The sequence below is a fragment of the Aspergillus alliaceus genome (genome assembly GCF_009176365.1).
Source record: "Aspergillus alliaceus strain CBS 536.65 unplaced genomic scaffold BDW43scaffold_12, whole genome shotgun sequence".
Lineage (NCBI taxonomy): Eukaryota > Fungi > Ascomycota > Eurotiomycetes > Eurotiales > Aspergillaceae > Aspergillus > Aspergillus alliaceus.
In genome coordinates this window covers 494,619-513,741 of record NW_022474695.1, presented here as the reverse complement: position 1 = coordinate 513,741, position 19,123 = coordinate 494,619, and the positions used below count along the sequence as shown (strand labels likewise).

Here is a 19,123-nt window from a genome sequence, read left to right as displayed (position 1 = left end):
TCGCCCAAAGTTAGCTATGGTATGGTACTTCGACATGCAATCAACATGGCTTTTGCTGTATATTGTGTTATCTTTGTAAAGTCCATGTTTTTAAAAAGCTTCTACATCTTGTCTTAACAGGTAGGTGATAGCCTTAGGAATTTTACACGAAGAGCGGCATAGATACTGCTGTGGGGTGAAACAACATAATGAGTGAAGTGCTTTCCTCTTGAATTGAAAGGCGTTTAGCAGCACCGCCTAAATCTAGCAACCTATCTGACTGAAACGTGGCCGACGCTGTAGGAACACAGCAATTGCAAGAAACCGCTAGGCTGGTCTATATTTAGCGAACACATTCTAAACTCCCCAACTACGCTTCAACTTTGGTAGCTTTTTGTTTTCCTGTATCGGATATCAAAGGTGAATCAAGAAAATGCCCTTCACTTTGGCCTTTTTACAGTATCATTTACTACCACTTTCACGTATGATTGCCCCGAGACTCATGTAACGCAGTGTAGTATTCAATTTCTTCTACATGTCGCAAGATTAGGGTGCCGGGTGCCAGGCCTAAGATGCGTTTACCTAATTGGTTATTCTTGTCTATTCTATTTGACCCCTGAGGCAAGATACTGCGAGGGGAACATAACCAATTGGCACTAATATAGCCTACATTGTAAAACTTCACATCTATCTTGTAGGCGCTATCTGCTTAACTTTTCGAGCCGCAAACTTACATTCTGTACGTCTATATCAAATCCAGCCAAGACAACTGAGCTGTACCATAGTTCAAAGAGGTCTGGAAGGCGATATTGACTTTGGAGTGGAATGAAGCAGCATCCTAGTGACTCCCATTAGACCTCACCTACACTGTCTCGAGTAAAGATCCGAAGGCGCCTATGATAATGCTTCTTTCTTCGGTATGTACCTCATAATTCTTGCTCTTGTCGGTGCCCCAAGGTTTGAAGTCTTGGCCATTTTCTTTGTTTCGGCCTCCAATTTCAAGCTCCGGTTACACACTTCTGTGGGTTTCCTATGTCCGAGAGCGTTGGGGAGTTCTAGCCCCAAGAAGACTTCTTCTCGTAGGCGTGGGGGCAAAAGAACTGAAACAGGGAAAGAGAAAAACAGAAAAAAACTGGTACGCCAAGTATAATCTCGACTATAGCAAGAATTCCAAGGTGGGTATAATATAATTTTAGGTTCTAGATGGACAGCCATCCAGTAACGGGAAAATTTGTAGAAAAGATAGAAAAAATTTCATTGTTCAAATCTGCTATTTCAGAACGTTTGTCTTTATGTAAAAGGTGAATCTATATTCTGTACGAACACTGTTAGCCAATGATCCACACCAAATCCATGAATCGATGTGCAGTGTAAGAAAAATCTCAGACAAAATATACTGGCAAGTAGCAGACCAACCGGGAAAGGAAGGTCCGAATGTCTCTTCAGGGGCGATTCGAGAAAAGTAAAGAAGAAAGAGTTGTGTTGTCATCTTCGAAGAAAGGAAGGGGTAGGAGCAAAGGAGTAAAACTGACCTTTAATGATACATGGATCAGCCGATATGACCTGATCTTTGTTCTTATTAGTCCAGTTGTGGTATGATTGACTGCCGTAAATGGGAGTCCAAAGACTGCCTATTGGCTGCGTTCAATATGACAGTGCGATCATTGCATGTGCTCAGACATTATCGAACAAAGCATGCGGGCGATCAGTAACTCGCTTTAAACCTTGTGAGATTTTGATTCAAGAAGTTGAAGAAAAGGTGAAGGGAAAAAATTGCGAGGAAGAAAAAAGTCTCAAAGAAATAGAAAACCAGACAAGGCAAAAAGTTTTCCCGGAGCGGATCGCTCACGTGAGCCATACCTGATGCGGCCTAGCGTCTCGCATGATTCGCGCTGGGCGATTGGATTGAGAATCGAAGAAAAGCCTCAGGACCAGCAGATCTCGCCATGGGCTTCTGACCCTTTTCCTCTTCACTTCTTCTCTGTCGTCTTTTTGTTTAGCCCTCGCCTTACCCCACCGCATTTCGGGCCTTTTTCCTGATAATTTGGAGTGTATGTGGTGTTGTTTGCGTTTCCCACTGTAATCCGTTTCCTGGTTGAGGGATTGAACTGGCGATCGCGACAGGTGCCGTTCTGCCCTTTTCGTTGGCCCTTTTACTAGCCCCTCCACACCTCCGGCCTCCTAAACCCATTCCCACTTCCACTTATCTATCTTCTTACCCGTGTTCTTCCCTCGCCACACCCGTACTCCCCCCCCAACACACCCTCTCCCGACCGCCCCCCAAAAAAGAAAGAAAAAACCCTAACATTTGGGCTATTTTTTTTTTTTAGGGGCCAAACAATCTGGCGGGTAGAGTTGATTAGGCCGGGTGCGATCTATGCTCCTGCGCTCGTGTGGTTCTGGACGACACCAGAGACGCAGGCTCAGTCGCCCGTCAGCTGCGTCTTGGCCTCCGCTCCGACGCTAAAAGCGGCCTGTTGTGCCTCCACGTCAAGCGCGCTCTGCTTCGAGTCCGACGCTTGCCTTCATCACCAGCTGGCGATACTCTTGACAATCTTTAATATTTTTGTTTTAAACTCCCCTCTTTCGGGCTAAATAATCCTTCTCCCCAAATCTCTAGCCTTCCTAGAGCGCTCTTTGTCATCCTTCCTCTCTCTTGACCGTCTCTCGCTCTCCCCTTTCCACCGAATCCGAGGAGTCCCGTTATCGGCGACTTCGTTGCACAGCGATGATGATGGCGCAGCCATTTCCTGCCCATCAAGGGATCCCGCAGCATCCTGGTATCCCCCCAGGTCATCCATTGGCCCCTGGCCAACATCCAAATGCTCACCCGGGTGCTGGAATGGTACAACAAGTACATCCCGGAGTATCAGCTCCGGGAGGGCCTCAGGTCACTCAAGGTGGACCAATGATGGGTGGAATGCCACCAGGTGCTGGAACAACGGCACCTGGCGGTCCTGTACAGGCCCATGCTCTTTCACATTTGGGTCCAGCACAAGCGCACCTGTTCCAGCAACCGCACTTTGCGCAAAACTGTATGTTGAAATTTTCTTTTTGTTTCATCTTCAGTCTTGAACTTGAACCCCCGGATTCCCGGACAAGATTCTACTAAATTGTCCTATGACGACTCGATCGCTGATCATTCTTCACTCTACTCTGTAGTTGCTGCCAATAACCCTCAGCAGCTCTTACATCAACAACAGCAGCAGCAACTTTTAAGACAACGGATGATGTTTCAGCAGCAACAACAGCAACAGCAACAGCATGGAGGGATTCCTGTGTCAATGCCAAATGGAACGCAAGGATTGAATGCGGCCCAATTAGCAGCCATGCAGAACCCTGGAATGCGTCCGGTGATCTCCCAAATGCAACTTCAACAAATGCCTCATGGACAGCCACAGATGCAACAGCAGCATTTTCTAGCTATGCAAGCCCAGCAGGCTCAGCAGGCTCAGCAGGCCCAACAGGCACAGCAAGCTCAGCAAGCACACCAGGCTCAGCAAGCGCAACAAGCTACGCCGCAGCCAGGCCAGCAGACACCACAGCAGCGCCCAGCTCCTCAACCTCAGAATGTCCATGATGCCCAAAGTGTCACCCCTCAACCACAGCCGATGCCGCCACCGCATCAGGGGAGTGCCACCCCGCAGCCAACGCCTCACCAACAGCTACCCACATCCCAGCCGCCGCAGCAATCAGCCGTTCCTCAGCCGCAGCCAACACCGAATCCACCCCCGCAACAATTACCGCAGTCCCACCAACCGGGCCAACAAGGTCAGCTGCAGCCGCAGCTGCAGCCGCAGCAACAGCAACCACAGCAACCCCAGTCGCAGTCACAGCCACAACCGCAACCGCAACCGCAACAGGGCCAACAAGGCCCACAGCAGGGCCCACAGCAGATCCAGCAACAGGGCCAGCAGCAGCAGCAGCAGCAGCAGCAACAAGGTCAGCAGCAGCAGCAGGCTCCGCCAATGACAGCCCAGGAGGTCCAAATGAAGACTCAACAGCAGCAGAATGCCATGATGATGCAGCAGCGAATGAGTTTAAAGGGTGCGGCGGTCATGTGTCTCAATACATTCGCGGAGCATCTTAGTAACTTCACGGTATGTGCCATTTGCAACTTTGGACCGCCGTTCCAAAGATCGAATGCTAACTATCCACAGAGCAAGGGCGAGGCGCACGACTTGCTATATTGGCAGTCCTTTGTGGATAAGTTCTATTCACCCGCTGGTGTTTTGCGACAAGGAGTATGGAACCCACAAACCGGCTCTAAGCAGTTCGAGATTGCAACTCCTGCATTAGCACGCTACTACCTGACACAATTCACGAGCGGAATCCGTCACATCCAAATGGTTGTTGAAAATGCACGGGAGAGGGACTCGCCAAATGGGGGCCATATTGTGGAAAGTGGCAAAACTTCGTTCATTTATTGGTTTGTAAACGATACTCAGGTATGTTTTTCGTCCAAATGGCGATCTTCAAATTGCTGGGTTGCTAACCTAGATGTAGATTTTTACCAATGGGAAATTGAGGGCGCACTTCGATATGAACAATAAAATCGAAATGCTTGATATCGATGTCTTAAATTATACTGAATACCTTCCCCGGAGCCAGCTGCAAGCATTAGAGGCTCTCGACCAAAAGCAAAGCCCGAAAGTTTCCAAGAATATGGGCAAACGGGCTCAGCAGAAACAGGCCCAGCTGCAGCCTGCCTTCACGTTACCTGAGTCAATGGTGACCACCAATGGCGTCCCCACCGCCGTCATGAGCTTTTTGGAGGTAAGCGCTTACTATAGCTATTTTGAAGCTCGATCTGATCGTATTTGTGCTCTAGGTCGCCGAAACAATATCCCAGATGCAGATGTTGTTCCAATTTTCTCAGCAAAATCCTCACCTCTCGGCACCTGAAGCGCTGCGCAACCTTGTCAACACTCTGCAAATGCAAAACCCCAACCCCGGATATATGCAGGCCCCGATGAATCCAGCTATGCAGCCCGGCCAAACTCCACGAGGCCCCAATCTCAACGGACCCAACCAGTTTGCTTCCCCTGGGATGGCTCATCTGGGCCTGCCGGGCGCCCAGGGATCCCCTCATCTTAGTGGGTCAGCTCATCCAAGTCCGGCTCAAAGCCACCTTGCTGGACCCCCAGGTATGGTGCCACAAGGGCAAGGGCAGCCTAATGTCGGCCAGGGTAGTGCCAGTGCTAGCCCGAATGTGAGCCACAAGCGACGCCGGGCAAGTACGGTTAAGATGGAAAACGATGACGCTGGCGGTGCTCCGGAGGTCAATGGCACTGCTGTCCCGGGACCAAAGACAGTAAAAGCTAGTCCTCGAGTGGGTGGTAAAAGACAGAAAGGCACCGCTTAATTAGAGGAGTTTTCACAATGGGCTTATTTGCATTTTTCCATGACATTTCATTTCTCTCAAGAGGCGGGGAACCGGCGTACCGTTTTTGGATACCTTTGCGATGCTTATCTTCTCTTCGTTTTATCTGGGGCCCTCTATCCATTGAACATATCGAACTGTCTTTGTCATTGCAATCGTTGTTGGTGCAGCGTGATGGGTACGGTACGATGATTTATTGCCTTCTCAACGGACCCTTATTGGCTGTTCTCCTTGAGAGGTGCACGCTCTATCCGGCGTACGCTCGGCATTAGCCTCTTCGAGATGCACGCCGCTTGCCCCGAATCATCGCTGCTCTACTCTGCCTCGCTTATTGCCTGTGGTTTGTTTACTTGGAGTCCATGTCTCGTGGCTTTTCGTCTACCTCTGTACCATACGGAGGTGATGTTTTGAGACGTTGAGCTCGATTCCCAATAGCATTACCGGTCTTTTTTCTACCATTCGGGCCGCTCTATTGATATCCATGTCCTTCGATTGGCGATTGATGTGTCTGGCGTTGGGTTTCTGTTTTCTGGAAATAATTCTTGCTGCTATTGTTAGTCGTGCTGTACGTTGACTTTCGCATACCGCACCGTTTGGGAATGTACCTGAAGAGATAATGTAGTCATGCCTTTATTGATTGATTTATTGCTTTCATTTTCTATTGGTGCTTTGGGATTTCATAAACGTTAGAATACTGATTGAACTCGAGACAATATAATTTCTTGATCCTAGTCCATAGACGGAGGATCTTCGGCGGATCGACATTGGGGATTATCGATTGCGGAGCCCTTTATTTGTCTGAGATCCTACCTTATCAAATCCCATGACATATCGGTTCATGTCAGCATCGGTCCAATCGGAAAGCTACCTCGCTTAGAAGAGTGCAGTGTTAATAAATGTATTGAAGTAACGTTACCACTTATCGGCATTCTCCGCTGGCTCGGCGAACGAATGCCGTTCATGAAATGGCCGTCAACCTTAAATCAATAAATCAATTTTGAATTAAAAACGAAGGAGTTGCCCCTCCTTCTCGACTATAACTTTGTTATTGCTACACCTCCACTCCCAATCCACCGCTTTACAACTACTAGTACCATATCAACTTCTCCAACTCAGCCCCCCAACCAAAATGTCGCATTCTCACTCTCACGATCTCGGCATCAACCACTCTCACGATGACTTTGGTGGCCACGGTCACTCGCATGAGATCCTCGACGGACCGGGTTCCTATATCAACCGAGAAATGCCTCTGATCGAAGGCCGTGATTGGAAAGACCGCGCCTTCACCATCGGAATTGGCGGGTACGTCCTCACCCCGTAAAGAAAACGTCGTCAAAAAAAGGGAAATACTCACCAGCGCCATGGATGACATCAACAGACCTGTCGGATCCGGCAAAACAGCTCTCATGCTCGCATTATGTCTCGCCCTCCGAGACGAATATAACATTGCAGCAGTAACCAATGACATCTTTACCCGGTAACTACCAAACACCATACTTCCTCCCAGGTAAAATTGTACATGACCGGAAAAAAAGCTAATAAGATAAAACGAAACGTTCCAGCGAAGACGCCGAGTTCCTCAACCGCCACAAAGCCCTCTCGCCCAGTCGCATCCGCGCCATCGAAACAGGTGGTTGTCCGCACGCCGCCGTCCGTGAAGACATCAGCGCGAATCTGCTTGCGCTGCAGAATCTCCAGAAACAGTTCCAGACGGATCTCCTTCTTATTGAGTCCGGGGGTGATAACCTCGCGGCGAATTACTCGCGTGAACTGGCGGATTTTATTATCTATGTTATTGATGTTGCGGGTGGGGATAAGGTGCCCAGGAAGGGAGGGCCGGGGATTACTGGGTCGGATCTGTTGGTTGTGAATAAGTGTGATTTGGCGCATATTGTTGGCGCAGATTTAGGGGTTATGGAGAGGGATGCGGCGAAGATGAGGGAGGGGGGTCCGACTGTCTTTGCGGAGGTGAAGAATGGGAAGGGTATGCAGCATATTATTAACTTGATTATTAGTGCCTGGAAGGGAAGTGGTGCTTATGAGGTTAGTTTGGAGAGGTGGAAGAATGGGGCGACTAGGGGTTCGGGAAGTGTGGATGATCAGTAGAGAGATCCTTTGAGGTACATATGGCATGATCTATGATTTTATATATGAACGTGTTTGTAAATGTACAATTGATGATCTGTCTATCCACTACGTATAAAAGGCGCGAGTTTGACAAAGAAAAACTTTTGAAATCCCATATCCGCACCCTTGACCAACGCCTCACAAATGCAGAGTAATTCGTCGTGAACAAAACCAATAAGAGCTGTCGCTCTTACGAGAGCATCGGGTATATGAAAAGCTCCCTGAAGGAAAGAAGCAAAAAAGCAAATATCCAAGAATTCGCCGAGAGACCTACTTGGCGAATCGGGCCAGCGCAGGTCCCAATTCCTCCCGCTCGGAACGGAGCTTGTCCCTTGCACGAGCCTGGTGCTCTTTGCGCAGCATCTCGGCCTTGACCATCTTGTCGTCGACGACGTTCCTGCGGCCCTTCTTCCGCAGATACTTGCGCAGTGCACTGTTGCGGCCACGACCACGGTTCTTGAGCTTCTCCATCGTGTCTTCGGGTCTGCGGTCGAGATCGCGCTCTTCGCGGTTCTTCTGGTCGCGGATGGTGTCCAGTTTTCCGATGAAGGTGGGGTCGAGGGAGATCATGTCGGGTTGCAGCTTGTTCAGCAGACTTTGCACCTCGGCCTCCTGGCGCTGTGTTGTGTTCTCGTACGGGTTAGCCTCCAGCGCGTCGAAGTTGGGTTCACCGGCGCCTGGGACAATGACACTGGCAAAGCCCTGGTCGTGGGTGACACCCAAGACATCCTCGAAGGGGCACCAGCGCATGTTCTCGATACGTTGGCCGTCTCCACCCCAGGCCATGTATGGGCTCTTGACTTTGCCTTGGTCGGCGACTGCTGCATCGAAGAGACCGCGCCAGACGCTGACTTGGGTGCCCCAGCCAACCGCTGTGAGGCCGCGGTCACTGATCGCAACCGAGGATCCCGGCTGGTAGCACGAGTATGAATGCACTTCACGGAACATACGGATATCCCACACGTTCATCTTCAAATCCTGGCCTGTAGAAACCATATAGCGACCTTGTCTGTCCACGGCCATTGAACGAACAGGGCCCCGGTGAACGAGGGCCTTCACCAGCGCCGTCTGGGAATTAGGGGACCATAAAGTGACATTTCCGTTCTGGTGGCCGACATGAAGGATAGCGTTCCACGGGTTCTGGCAGAGTGATGTGGGAGCGCCCATACGGGTAGGCAATTCGGCGACCATTTGTCCGGTAGAAGTATCGGTGTACTTGAGGTAGCCGCTCATTTGCTAATATAAACAGACTTGTTAGATATGCTCCGTCTGACTCCATTAGGGTTGATACTCACAGCGCTAGCGAGAAGGAAGTGGTATGGAAGAAATTCGAGGAAGAGCGGTTCAAGATGCTTGCTGAGACAATGGATTTCCGTTCCAGCATGATCGTAGATGTAGACGTATTTCTTCTGGGCCACAGCAAAGAATTGGTTATTGTGCAACCACCGAGCGTCCCGAACAGTTTCTCCCAGATTAAGCTCGCATCCTAGTTTTCCTGCACGCCAGTCCATTGTCGCAACATGACCCTTGCGGCCGGCCAGCAGTAGATCACGTCCATTTCTCGTATAGTCTGCCCGGTAGGGCCCGAAGTCGTTCAGTCGCAACTCGAAGCCCTTCTTGGCTGTCTCAATGCCAACGTTTTCTTTAATCTCATCCTGTCGGACCTTGTATGTCCGCTCCAGCTCTGTTTCGGCTTCAAGAAATCCGGCGTCGTGCTCCAAGAGAATCTCCGCATCCTTTGCCTTGAGTGCTGCTTCCTTGTACTTCTTTTCGACAGCTTTAAGGTCGCTGCGCAGTTTCTTGTCCTTCACAGTGTGCGTCGCAATCGCCCTTCCCCGTCCATATTTCTGCTGCGCTTCCACGAGTGTTTTATTCTCTTTGCGGTTTTTTTTGGCCGGCGCGACGGCCTTCGTTGGTGGGTTGTCCGTCATCTGTGGAGATATTAAGGTATAAAATGGGGGCCAGACGTAGAAGGATTAAGGAGATATCATAAACTAAAGAAAACAGTTTTATTAAATCACAGGGTAAGAGTGTGAGGAAAGGAGTTGGAGTAACGTTCCGGTGGTTTTACGGGTCTTTGGCAGGAAAATTCATGCCAAGCCTTTTTTTTTCCCTTTCGCTTGTTCACCACAGCGGATATTTTTTTTTCTGCAAACTGACCGCCAGGCGATCTTGATGCCCACGGGGACCTGCTGGGCTGTTGATAATATACCGGGCTTTATCTGATTTTTTTTTCTGTCTCCTTTACATTCTGTGTAAATAATTTCACACTGGACTCCCTCCCATTCCGTTTCAAAGGGTCCAGCGGTGCCAATCCGGCGCCCACCCAAACGATGCATTCTCACCGTTCCACCACCAAAACTTCCCACAAGCCATTCAAGACCAAGCATGCGTCTAAGGGTGCGCTGAAGGAGAAGGCAAAGGGTATGATGGACCCAATCTACTCAATGGATTCTCTGTACTCCACGGATTCATTGCTAATACCATGTAGGCAAAGTTGAACGAGGCGAGCGGGGCACGCGAAAGACCCCTCATCAACAACTCATGTCGAAGCTCGATCGGAGGAATCAAGCCCGCCAAAAGCAGCAGGTTAAGCACCAGGAGAAGGCTCAACAAACCAGCATCTTCGCTGGTCAGACCGGCGCCCCCCGCCATGTCGCCGTTGTGCCACTGTCGGTTGATGTCGATGTTACCGCTATCATACGCTCTCTGAACGAAAGTGTGGACGTTTCCAGCGAGATTATCCCTGACACCATCCCCCGCGTGCGCATAGATCGCTTCCGACAGAGCTTGCAATATATCCCCGCGAAGTATGACTTGATGAATGCTTTGGATGTGTGCCGTATGGCGGACTTCGTGATCGTGGCGCTTTCGTCGGAAGTCGAGGTGCAGGAGCAGGGTGAACTCATCCTGCGGTCGATTGAGAGCCAGGGTATTTCCAATGTTCTTGCGGTTGTTCAGGTATGGGGAGTCATCTGTCCCTCGGCGTGCATCACGATGCTAATTAAACCCAGGGCCTTGATAAGATCAACCCTGCAAAGAAACGCCCACAGGTCGCCTCTTCCCTGAAGTCGTTCATCAACCACTTCTTCCCCGCAGTGGAGAAGGTCCTATCTGTGGATTCCAGACAAGAATGCTCTAACGCCATCCGTTCACTTTGTACTGCTACACCCAAGGGTATCCGCTGGCGCGATGAGCGAAGTTGGATGCTCATCGAAAATGTCGCCTGGCCCGAGACCAACTCAGATGTGGTGGACGATGTTGTCCTGACTGGTACTGTGCGCGGAAGGGGCCTGAAGGCGGACCGTTTAGTCCATATTCCCGGCTGGGGTGATTTCCAGATCGACTCTATCACAGCAGCACCACTGCCAACAGCACGGGCCAAACGTGACGATGCCATGAATGTCGACGACAACGAATCTTCCCAAGTTTTGGATGCACCCACTGCGGACCTTGATGATTTGGCTACTGTCGCGCCGGAGGAGATTGAAATGGAGGATGACATTTTAATTCCAGATGAGGAACGGAAGGGTGTCCTGCTCGATGAACATCATTATTTCTCAGATGACAACTCCCATATTCCTGCCAAACCCAAGCGGCTACCGAGGGGGACATCAGATTATCAATCCGCATGGTTCTTGGACGACCTTTCTGATTCCGGATCTGATATTACCGATGGAGAGGATGAGGAGATGGAGATGGACACGACAGGAGCGCCTGAAGACGGTGTCTTTCCAGATAACCACGATGCAATGACCGAAGCCGGAGCTACCGAGTACCCTCAGTCAGAGATGTTCGTTGACCCATCGCCCGAAGACGAGGCCAGAGAGCTCGAGGAATACAGAGCGAGCCGCAAGAAGGAAGCCAAGGAAGATCTGGAATTCCCCGACGAAATCGAACTTCACCCTAACGTTCTCGCTCGAGAGCGCTTGGCACGCTTCAGAGGCCTGAAGAACTTCAAGACTAGTCCTTGGGAGACAAAGGAAGACCGCCCTCACGAGCCCGAAGACTGGCGCCGACTGCTTCAGATCATTGATTACAAGGGCTCCAAGAACAGGACTGTCAGAGAAGCTCTTATCGGTGGTGTCAACCCTGGTATCCGTGTGGACGTTCATCTTCGCGCGGTATCAGCCTCTCTTCGCAACAAGCCACAGCCTCTGTCCTTGTTCTCTTTGCTCCGCCACGAACACAAGCACACCGTCGTCAATGTGAACATGACTCTGAACTCGAGCATTGAGGAGCCATTGAAGTCCAAGGAAGAACTCATTGTTCAGTGCGGACCCCGCCGTCTCGTCGTCAACCCTATCTTCTCCTCAAACGGCAACACACCAAACAACGTGCACAAGTTTGACCGTTACCTCCACCCCGGCCGCAGTGCCATCGCAACCTGGATCGGCCCTCTTACCTGGGGGGCAGTCCCTGTTCTTGTTTTCAAGAACAAGTCCGTTCAGGACCCCGAGGTCCTTGATGGCGACAACCAACCAGACGTCGAGCAGCTGGATCTGATCGCAACCGGCACAGTCGTGGCCCCCGATCGGTCCCGCGTTGTTGCCAAGCGCGCAATTCTCACAGGTCACCCTTACAAGATCCACAAGAGGGTGGTCACAGTACGGTACATGTTCTTCAACGCGGAGGACATTCAGTGGTTCAAGGCGCTCCAGCTGTGGACCAGGAGGGGCCGCAGCGGTTTCATCAAGGAGAGTCTGGGTACCCACGGTTACTTCAAGGCCACCTTCGATGCCAAGATCAACCCTCAAGATTCCATTGGCATCAGCTTGTACAAGCGAGTCTTCCCCCGGAAGGCCCGGGCTTTGGAAGAAGTTCTTGCTTGAAGGTCTTGTGTTTTTGCCGCTAGGGGACTGGAATTGATAGGGGCGGTTCGAAGATGAAAGATGATATGATACCACAAAGTCGGTTGCATGAATTGACGAACCTTGCTCTTGAAAGTGAGACTTTCAGGGGTATTAAAAGCATTAGGATTATATATAGATTTCAATAAGTAGATCAGGTCAGGCTGTAATGAGTTACGATCTTTCTTTTTCTGTCTTTTGGTATGGGTAATTGAATCAATTATTAAGTCATATAAACACCCTTTCCGAAACAGCTGAATATGTATATTATGAGCAAGCCCAAAGATCAAGACGTGTCACGCACCGAATAACTCTGAATAAGGACCATAATAATAACATGTAACATCCAAGCAAGTTGCAAGCGGGGCTACTTCCTGATGTTTATGTAATAAGAGCAAGAATGATAAATAGAAATGGGAAAATTGGATATGACTATCTAAGAGAAATCCTCCGCCTGCTCCTCGATGTTGTTCTTGATCCGCAGTAGTAGAGTCGTCTTCCACTTGTCCAACTTGCTCAGCTGGTCGAACTGGAAGAGCTTGTCAGCAAAGGCCTCCTGGTCACCCTGTTCAATAGTCTGAACCAGGTCAATAAGTAGCTGGTGCTCTCTTGTCGAAGCGAACGTGGTGTCAATATCACGGTAGTTTTCGAGGGCGCGGTTGGTGGCAACCAGATCCTAAACATAGTAAGTACATGTAGGGCGTCGGATGAATGATGGGGCACGTGCATTAGTAGCCAGATGGCAGATACCGGCCTTGAGGAAGTAATCCTTGACGGACCACTTCATCAGGTTATTAGAGATGGATGAGCGGCCAATTCTCTCGTAGTGTTCGATAGCTTTGTAGTAGTCGCCTTCCAGAGCGGCCAAATCAGCAGCTTTGAGGTAGTGCTTGTTTGCAAGTCTAATCGACAAGAAGATTTAGCATTCAGCGCTTTAATAAGTGGGCGATAGCGGCGTACGCTTCGGCATTATCACTGTCGAACCACTCGGCAGCTTTCTCGTAGGCTTCCAGAGCCTTCTTCTGATCACCCAGTTCCACCTCAAATACTTCAGCCAAATATTGCTGTTGCGTGGCAGCACGGCGGAAGTTTCCCTTTAATACGTAGTGTTGGATAGCACTCGAAAGCACACGGGCGGCATCTTCAGGGTCCGACTTGCGGTACACTTTGAACGCCTCTTGCAGCGAGTTGGCAGCGTCATCGGGCTCGTTCAGGTTCTGTGTTTGAATAGAGGCAGCCTTTTCGAATGCTAGACCAGCTTCCTTGTCTAAAATCCCCGACGAAAGAGGTTAACAACAATGCACATCATAGCAGCGAGGTGCGGGGGAGAGACATACTCTGCTTCTGCACTCGGTACGCGTTTCCGGCCTGGGTGTAGAGGTCTGCTGCATTTTCATATTTCTCTGTCCGTCCGCCGAAGAAGTTGAATCCACCGCTTGCACTCTGGAGCGCCTTGTCGGCCTGTATTCGACCATGGGTGATCAGTGATCGTCATTCTGGGGTAGGTAGTGATATTTGAACCTACTTTTTGGAGCAAAACGCGAGGGTCTTGAGCCATATTGGATAAGCTGCGTCGGCCCCAACAACAAAGTAATAGGAATGCACTGGAGGTCACTTTAGGGGCAAAGCTTGTCAGGCGGGGGCTGTGACGTTGATAGATGGAATTATATAGTTAGGCTGGTATGAGGGGGGAATCGGTCAGTTGAGATTAAATGATCTGCCGCCCGCTCACGTAGGCGGTGGATGGAGCTTCCCTTCATTTTTAAGGATGAACGTGATCTGCGCTTCGTATTTAGTTTTTAGAACTTTCTACCCCAATCTCGACTGCCTTAATTCCTCTCCATTTTGTCTTAGCAAAGTAGCAATTTCGGCAATTAGACACTCTATTGGCTTCAGATATCATTTTACATAGTTCATCGAGACACAATGCTTCATCTACGCTCTACGGCTTCTCAATTGTCCAGGCGGATCAGCCCTCTGACTTCGCGACTGTACAATTTAAGAGAGCCTCGATATTATAGCTCCAGATCCGAGGAGGTAGACGTCGATGCACTGCTTGCGAAGCCATCCTGGTCCGTTCGTTCTCTCCTTCCCGACCAGAGTGCGAAACAATCGTCGCAATCGGTCACACCGGCGCAACTCCACCACCTACTCCGCTTGTCAGCCCTTCCTCAGCCATCTAGCAAAGAGGAGGAAACGAAGATGCTCGAGACTCTTGAATCTCAAATCCATTTCGTTAGGGAGATCCAGCGCGCCGACACCACGGGCGTCGTGCCCCTGCAGAGTATCCGGGATGAAAGCCCCGAGGCATTGAAGGAGAACACAGTTGGACTGGGTCAATTGAAAGAGGCTCTATCTAAAGAACGAGTAGTTGGGCGCAACAAGAGAATCCAACGCGTTGAAAGCGAGAGGAATGACTGCCCGGACGGAGATGCTTGGGACGGGAACGCTCTTGGTTATGCTTCCAAGACGAAGGGTAAATTCTTTGTCGTGGACACGGGTAACTAAACAACCCCCTTTAGGTAAAAGATAAGAGGCGTCCTCTTTACTGCGTATCAGCGCCGGAAATGCTGTTGAGAGAAGGTATCTATTGACTGCAACATTCTAAGGCAGTACTTCTCGGCGGCTGAGTCAGCAGTCCAGTGACCTCATGCTTCTGAAGGCGTCAACGTTTCATTCTTTGCCAACGTGAACGACCTATCACCAATCTGTCTGTGGCGGGTTTGTCCAGCATCTTCTAGCTATAATAATACCTCTAGTAGTTTCATTGTCCTTCCCGCATCCATGTGGAAGAATCTGAAAGAGAAACATGCCAGCAAATTTGGGTCGGCCGCCCCTGCGGCTCCTCCGAAAAATGACGGCAATCAAGACCTAACTACTATACTGAGCCGTTCACAACGTGCAGACCTGACAATGCTCGTCGCCGCTATTTTAGAGCACATGAGAGTTACAATTGAGCAAAACTTTCACGGTTCACTGTCACACAATCATGAAACCTCCCTTGACCACAAGGAAAGTGATGCCTCGGCTTCGATATCACATCAACAGCCAGGAACCCTGACCCACTCAACCGATAGATCCGACTATAAGCCTACTGCGCAGGATCTGAAAGCTGAGGCTACTGCGCTTACCAGCTTTGACGACTGGAGAGATACGGTCATCCTTCGGATTGGGGAAGCCGTCAACAAAAATGATGATGACGAGCAACAAGATAATTCAGGCTCACAGGCTTCCCAGCAGCAAGGTCCTGTAGTGCCTGAAGACCAGGGCTCGTTAGAAAAGCTACGCGAGATTTATCAACCCGTGAAAACTCCTCTCGTTCAACTTCCGGAAGCCAAAAGGCTCTTGATTCTCCATTCACTGCTTCTTTTGCTGCTCAGCTTAGAGCATTACAATGCTCGCTCACGGGTATTGATGCTGTATGTCGCCTCTAGCTTGCACTTAGACGTAAAAATTCTCAATGGTGATGAGGTCAAAGTCGCCCGTGTATTGCTTGACACTGCTATCGAGCTATCGAAGAATGCAGAAGCGCAGAACCATGGCAAGAAGAGCGACTCCTCGAGAAAATGGAAGGTTGGCATCGCTTCTGTCGCCGGGGCGGCGTTGATTGGAATTACGGGTGGACTTGCCGCACCACTGGTTGCAGCTGGGCTCGGAACTGTTCTGGGAGGAATTGGGCTGGGTGCTACAGCAGCTGCAGGGTATCTAGGGGCTCTTGCGGGCAGTGGAGTCATCGTTGGTGGCTTGTTCGGCGCTTACGGAGGTCGGATGACTGGGCGTATGGTGGATAAGTACGCACGGGAAGTTGAGGATTTTGCATTCTTGCCCGTCCGTGGTTCTCAGCAGCGAACCCAGGATGAAAAGGAGGCTGCTAAGCAAGACCACCGACTACGAGTTACCATTGGCATCACAGGCTGGGTTACAGAAGAGGACAATTTTGTCGTCCCATGGCGTGTCATTGGTGCGGATTCCGAGGTCTTTGGTCTCCGTTGGGAAACAGAGCCGTTGATGAATCTCGGCAATGCAATGGACCTCCTGGTAACAAGCGCTGCATGGGCCGCAGGCGAACAAGTTCTGAAGAAAACCTTCTTTGCATCGCTTTTAAGTGCCGTAGTTCTGCCTCTAGGCCTGCTCAAGGTCGCCCGTGTAGCCGATAACCCTTTTAGCGTCGCGAAGGTTCGGGCTGACAAGGCTGGAGAGGTTCTCGCGGATGCTTTAATCAACAAAGTTCAGGGCGAGAGATCGGTTACCCTTGTGGGGTACTCCTTAGGATCGCGGGTGATTTTCTCCTGCCTTCAGAGTTTGGCGAAGCGCGGTGCATACGGTCTCGTGGAATCTGCAATCTTGATGGGTTCATCAACTCCTTCTAATACCCAACATTGGCGACGTATGCGGAGTGTAGTAACTGGACGGCTGATCAATGTATACTCGGAAAACGATGCTGTGCTCGCTCTGTTGTATCGTACCAGCAGTCTTCAACTTGGCGTTGCAGGACTTCAGCCCGTGCAGGACGTAGTTGGTGTTGAGAATTTGGACGTGAGCGACATCATCAGCGGTCATCTCCGGTATCAATTCCTGGTTGGACACATTCTCAATAAGATCGGATTGGAGAGTATTGATGTCCGTGAAGTGGAACGGGAGGAGGCTGCGCTGGCAGCCAAGGATCAGAGACAAGAACAGGAACGAATCCGAAATGAGCGCCGGGCGGGTATTCAAGGTAGCGATTCGGCGCACCAGAAATTGGAGAGCGGTGAGTTGCAAGACGAGGAGGATCGCCTGGAGAGACAGGTCAAAGAAAGGACTCATGAGCGTTTGCCTTTGCGGCATAATGAGCAGGGTTCTTCTTCAAGCCATGAAACAGAAGGAAGGAAAGCATAAGAGCTGGGATTTTCAACGAACAGTGCTTTTTTGTGTTGCAGTTGAATGAAGCGATTCACCAAAGCGGGCTTCACTGCAGTTAATCAGAGATTCCCAGTGTGTAACCTGCCCAGCTAAACAGACAGGTATGGGTGCTTTCTCTGCGTCATATGCCACTGTGTGTTTTATCCGCACAAAGAGTCTTATTATTCCTTCCCAGAGATAAAGAACGGTCCAGTTCATCCCATTCAGCCTTTCTCAGCCAAGGTTACAAGCTCACTGTGTAACACGCTTTCTGGCCGCAAAGATAATGAATATTAAGAGATTCTAACATACGGCATTGTTCATTCTAGGAATGGCCAAGAAGTAGGGGTAGAAGGACATAGTTGATGGACATTAAACCTTATGACTTTTCAGTTATGCAAGTTGCTTTAGTCCTTCGACCATTGACGTAGAAGAGAGTACTCTAGCACCCTTTGTACACCATATCAAGTACCCAGCACGACTAGTAGGATATCTAAGTTGCCCTCTAAGTACTAATCTTCATTATGATTCTGGTTATTATACTCGATACATACTTGCATTGTATGTTTCTGTAAGATGTCGTACCTGTTCAAGGTGTCAAAATTCATTATGCAGCCTTCATAAATGAATTCTCGAAGTCAGTCATATACGACTGTAGTACAGCCCAGACCATGAAGATGTCAATGGAAACTCTCAAACTATTGTGGGTTTCATACTGAGTATAAGTCTCTCAAACCGGGACGGAGCAATCGCTTGAAGATCCAACGATCAAGAGATTTTCCCTATCGTCTTTAGAAGAAGAAGAGACCGCTCAGATATTAATAGATCATTGAATATATTGAAAGATATACCTCTTACCCTTTGCCCAGGCTTCCTTTGGGAACCGGTAGAGCCGTTTCAGGCATCCAAAAGGAACCTGGACGTGATTATCTCGAGTCATTGATTGTTTGTGATGCTTTGGTTAGAAATGGTTACAAGGAAGACTCGGCTCAAACGACACCCTCAAGAGGTATCTACTCGAGTAGTCCTCGGAAAGGCTATGATCAGAACTAGCAATTCGAATATTAGATATTCCTACGTATAGCCCTCTCTATCACCCCTCCTTCTCTGCATCTAGCCTCTTAACGAACTTTCCCTGAGCAGTCTGTCGCAAAGAACTCTATTCAAGATGCCACCATCGTCGTTTCGAAGGGGGCCCGATTACGAAATGTACTATACTGCATTTTCCGTCAGCACAGTACTCGAAAGAATCAGAAAGCAGGAGTCAAAATTCAAGTTAGATGAGAAAGATCCTCAGACACTCGAGAAGTTCGCGGCCAAGGCTATGTTAGCAATCAGGGATGGAAACCTGAAAGTGATTCGAGTAGCCCACTGCATCTCGAGCCCATACGTCTACTGCAGAGAGATGGGATATTACAGCTCAATAAAGCTCGCGACTGATGAAAAGGCAAAGGACGAGGCAGATACAGATGCAAAAGAAGTCATGCTGGCACATCTCAACAGTCTTTATGCAGGGGAAACACCCAAGGAGAAATCGGCCGCTAAATTTACTTTTTATGAGGAAGAGCAACAAGAATTCACAGGACATCTGCTAGATTCGAGAGCACCTTCGGTCGAGGCTGATGAGACTCAAGAAACACTCGAAGCACTGGGTGGTGACTTTGAGTAAGCTTCTGATAGGATGCTATCTTCTTGATCTAGTGCTACTGGTTGCTCTGATATTTTAGGCCAAGATTGTGATAGTGGAATTTTGCCTTTCCTTTCTTTCCCTTGGGTGTAAACTGCAGAATTTTCTTTACATGGGCTCAGTCTCATGCTGCTATCATTCGAGGCCCAAGGCAGGTCCTTGTTTGGTTGATTTACAGCATTAAGTTGGATATGCAGGAATTCAGCCTCGGTCGAA

General features: G+C 49.6%; 7 protein-coding genes across 7 annotated transcripts; 5 read left to right on the top strand and 2 right to left on the bottom strand.

Moving 5' to 3' along the window:
• Positions 1 to 2,707: 2,707 nt before the first annotated feature.
• Positions 2,708 to 5,344, top strand: BDW43DRAFT_298982 (LIM domain-binding protein; the record flags this gene model as incomplete). The annotated part of the gene is made up of 5 exons (XM_032044651.1): positions 2,708 to 3,014; positions 3,142 to 4,079; positions 4,140 to 4,427; positions 4,486 to 4,755; positions 4,811 to 5,344. 5 exons carry the CDS (start codon positions 2,708 to 2,710, stop codon positions 5,342 to 5,344), a joined length of 2,337 nt encoding a protein of 778 aa, XP_031902318.1.
• A 719-nt stretch (positions 5,345 to 6,063) lies between these two features.
• Positions 6,064 to 7,614, top strand: BDW43DRAFT_33603 (urease accessory protein UreG). Its single transcript, XM_032049931.1, has 3 exons — positions 6,064 to 6,664; positions 6,741 to 6,839; positions 6,925 to 7,614. The coding sequence occupies exons 1-3, from the start codon at positions 6,492 to 6,494 to the stop codon at positions 7,466 to 7,468; spliced, it is 816 nt and encodes a 271-aa protein (XP_031902317.1). The 5' UTR covers positions 6,064 to 6,491; the 3' UTR covers positions 7,469 to 7,614.
• On the bottom strand, positions 7,506 to 9,549 carry BDW43DRAFT_33634 (WDR46/Utp7 family protein). The gene is made up of 2 exons (XM_032049932.1): positions 8,785 to 9,549; positions 7,506 to 8,725 (listed from the first exon to the last, which is right to left on the bottom strand). The coding sequence occupies exons 1-2, from the start codon at positions 9,418 to 9,420 to the stop codon at positions 7,760 to 7,762; spliced, it is 1,602 nt and encodes a 533-aa protein (XP_031902316.1). The 5' UTR covers positions 9,421 to 9,549; the 3' UTR covers positions 7,506 to 7,759.
• A 111-nt stretch (positions 9,550 to 9,660) lies between these two features.
• BDW43DRAFT_270300 (small subunit rRNA maturation protein TSR1) lies at positions 9,661 to 12,518 on the top strand. Its single transcript, XM_032041330.1, has 3 exons — positions 9,661 to 9,913; positions 9,981 to 10,450; positions 10,504 to 12,518. The coding sequence occupies exons 1-3, from the start codon at positions 9,823 to 9,825 to the stop codon at positions 12,319 to 12,321; spliced, it is 2,379 nt and encodes a 792-aa protein (XP_031902315.1). The 5' UTR covers positions 9,661 to 9,822; the 3' UTR covers positions 12,322 to 12,518.
• On the bottom strand, positions 12,519 to 14,047 carry sec17 (alpha-soluble NSF attachment protein SEC17). Its single transcript, XM_032041329.1, has 5 exons — positions 13,865 to 14,047; positions 13,677 to 13,800; positions 13,300 to 13,606; positions 13,067 to 13,241; positions 12,519 to 13,015 (listed from the first exon to the last, which is right to left on the bottom strand). Exons 1-5 carry the CDS (start codon positions 13,895 to 13,897, stop codon positions 12,776 to 12,778), a joined length of 879 nt encoding a protein of 292 aa, XP_031902314.1. The 5' UTR covers positions 13,898 to 14,047; the 3' UTR covers positions 12,519 to 12,775.
• Positions 14,048 to 14,265: 218 nt separating this feature from the next.
• On the top strand, positions 14,266 to 17,217 carry BDW43DRAFT_298977 (DUF726 domain protein; the record flags this gene model as incomplete). Its single annotated transcript, XM_032044650.1, has 4 exons — positions 14,266 to 14,330; positions 14,361 to 14,839; positions 14,949 to 14,976; positions 15,102 to 17,217. The coding sequence occupies 4 exons, from the start codon at positions 14,266 to 14,268 to the stop codon at positions 17,215 to 17,217; spliced, it is 2,688 nt and encodes an 895-aa protein (XP_031902313.1).
• Positions 17,218 to 18,388: 1,171 nt separating this feature from the next.
• Positions 18,389 to 18,889, top strand: BDW43DRAFT_309342 (uncharacterized protein; the record flags this gene model as incomplete). The annotated part of the gene is made up of 1 exon (XM_032046687.1): positions 18,389 to 18,889. The coding sequence occupies one exon, from the start codon at positions 18,389 to 18,391 to the stop codon at positions 18,887 to 18,889; it is 501 nt and encodes a 166-aa protein (XP_031902312.1).
• Positions 18,890 to 19,123: the final 234 nt, after the last annotated feature.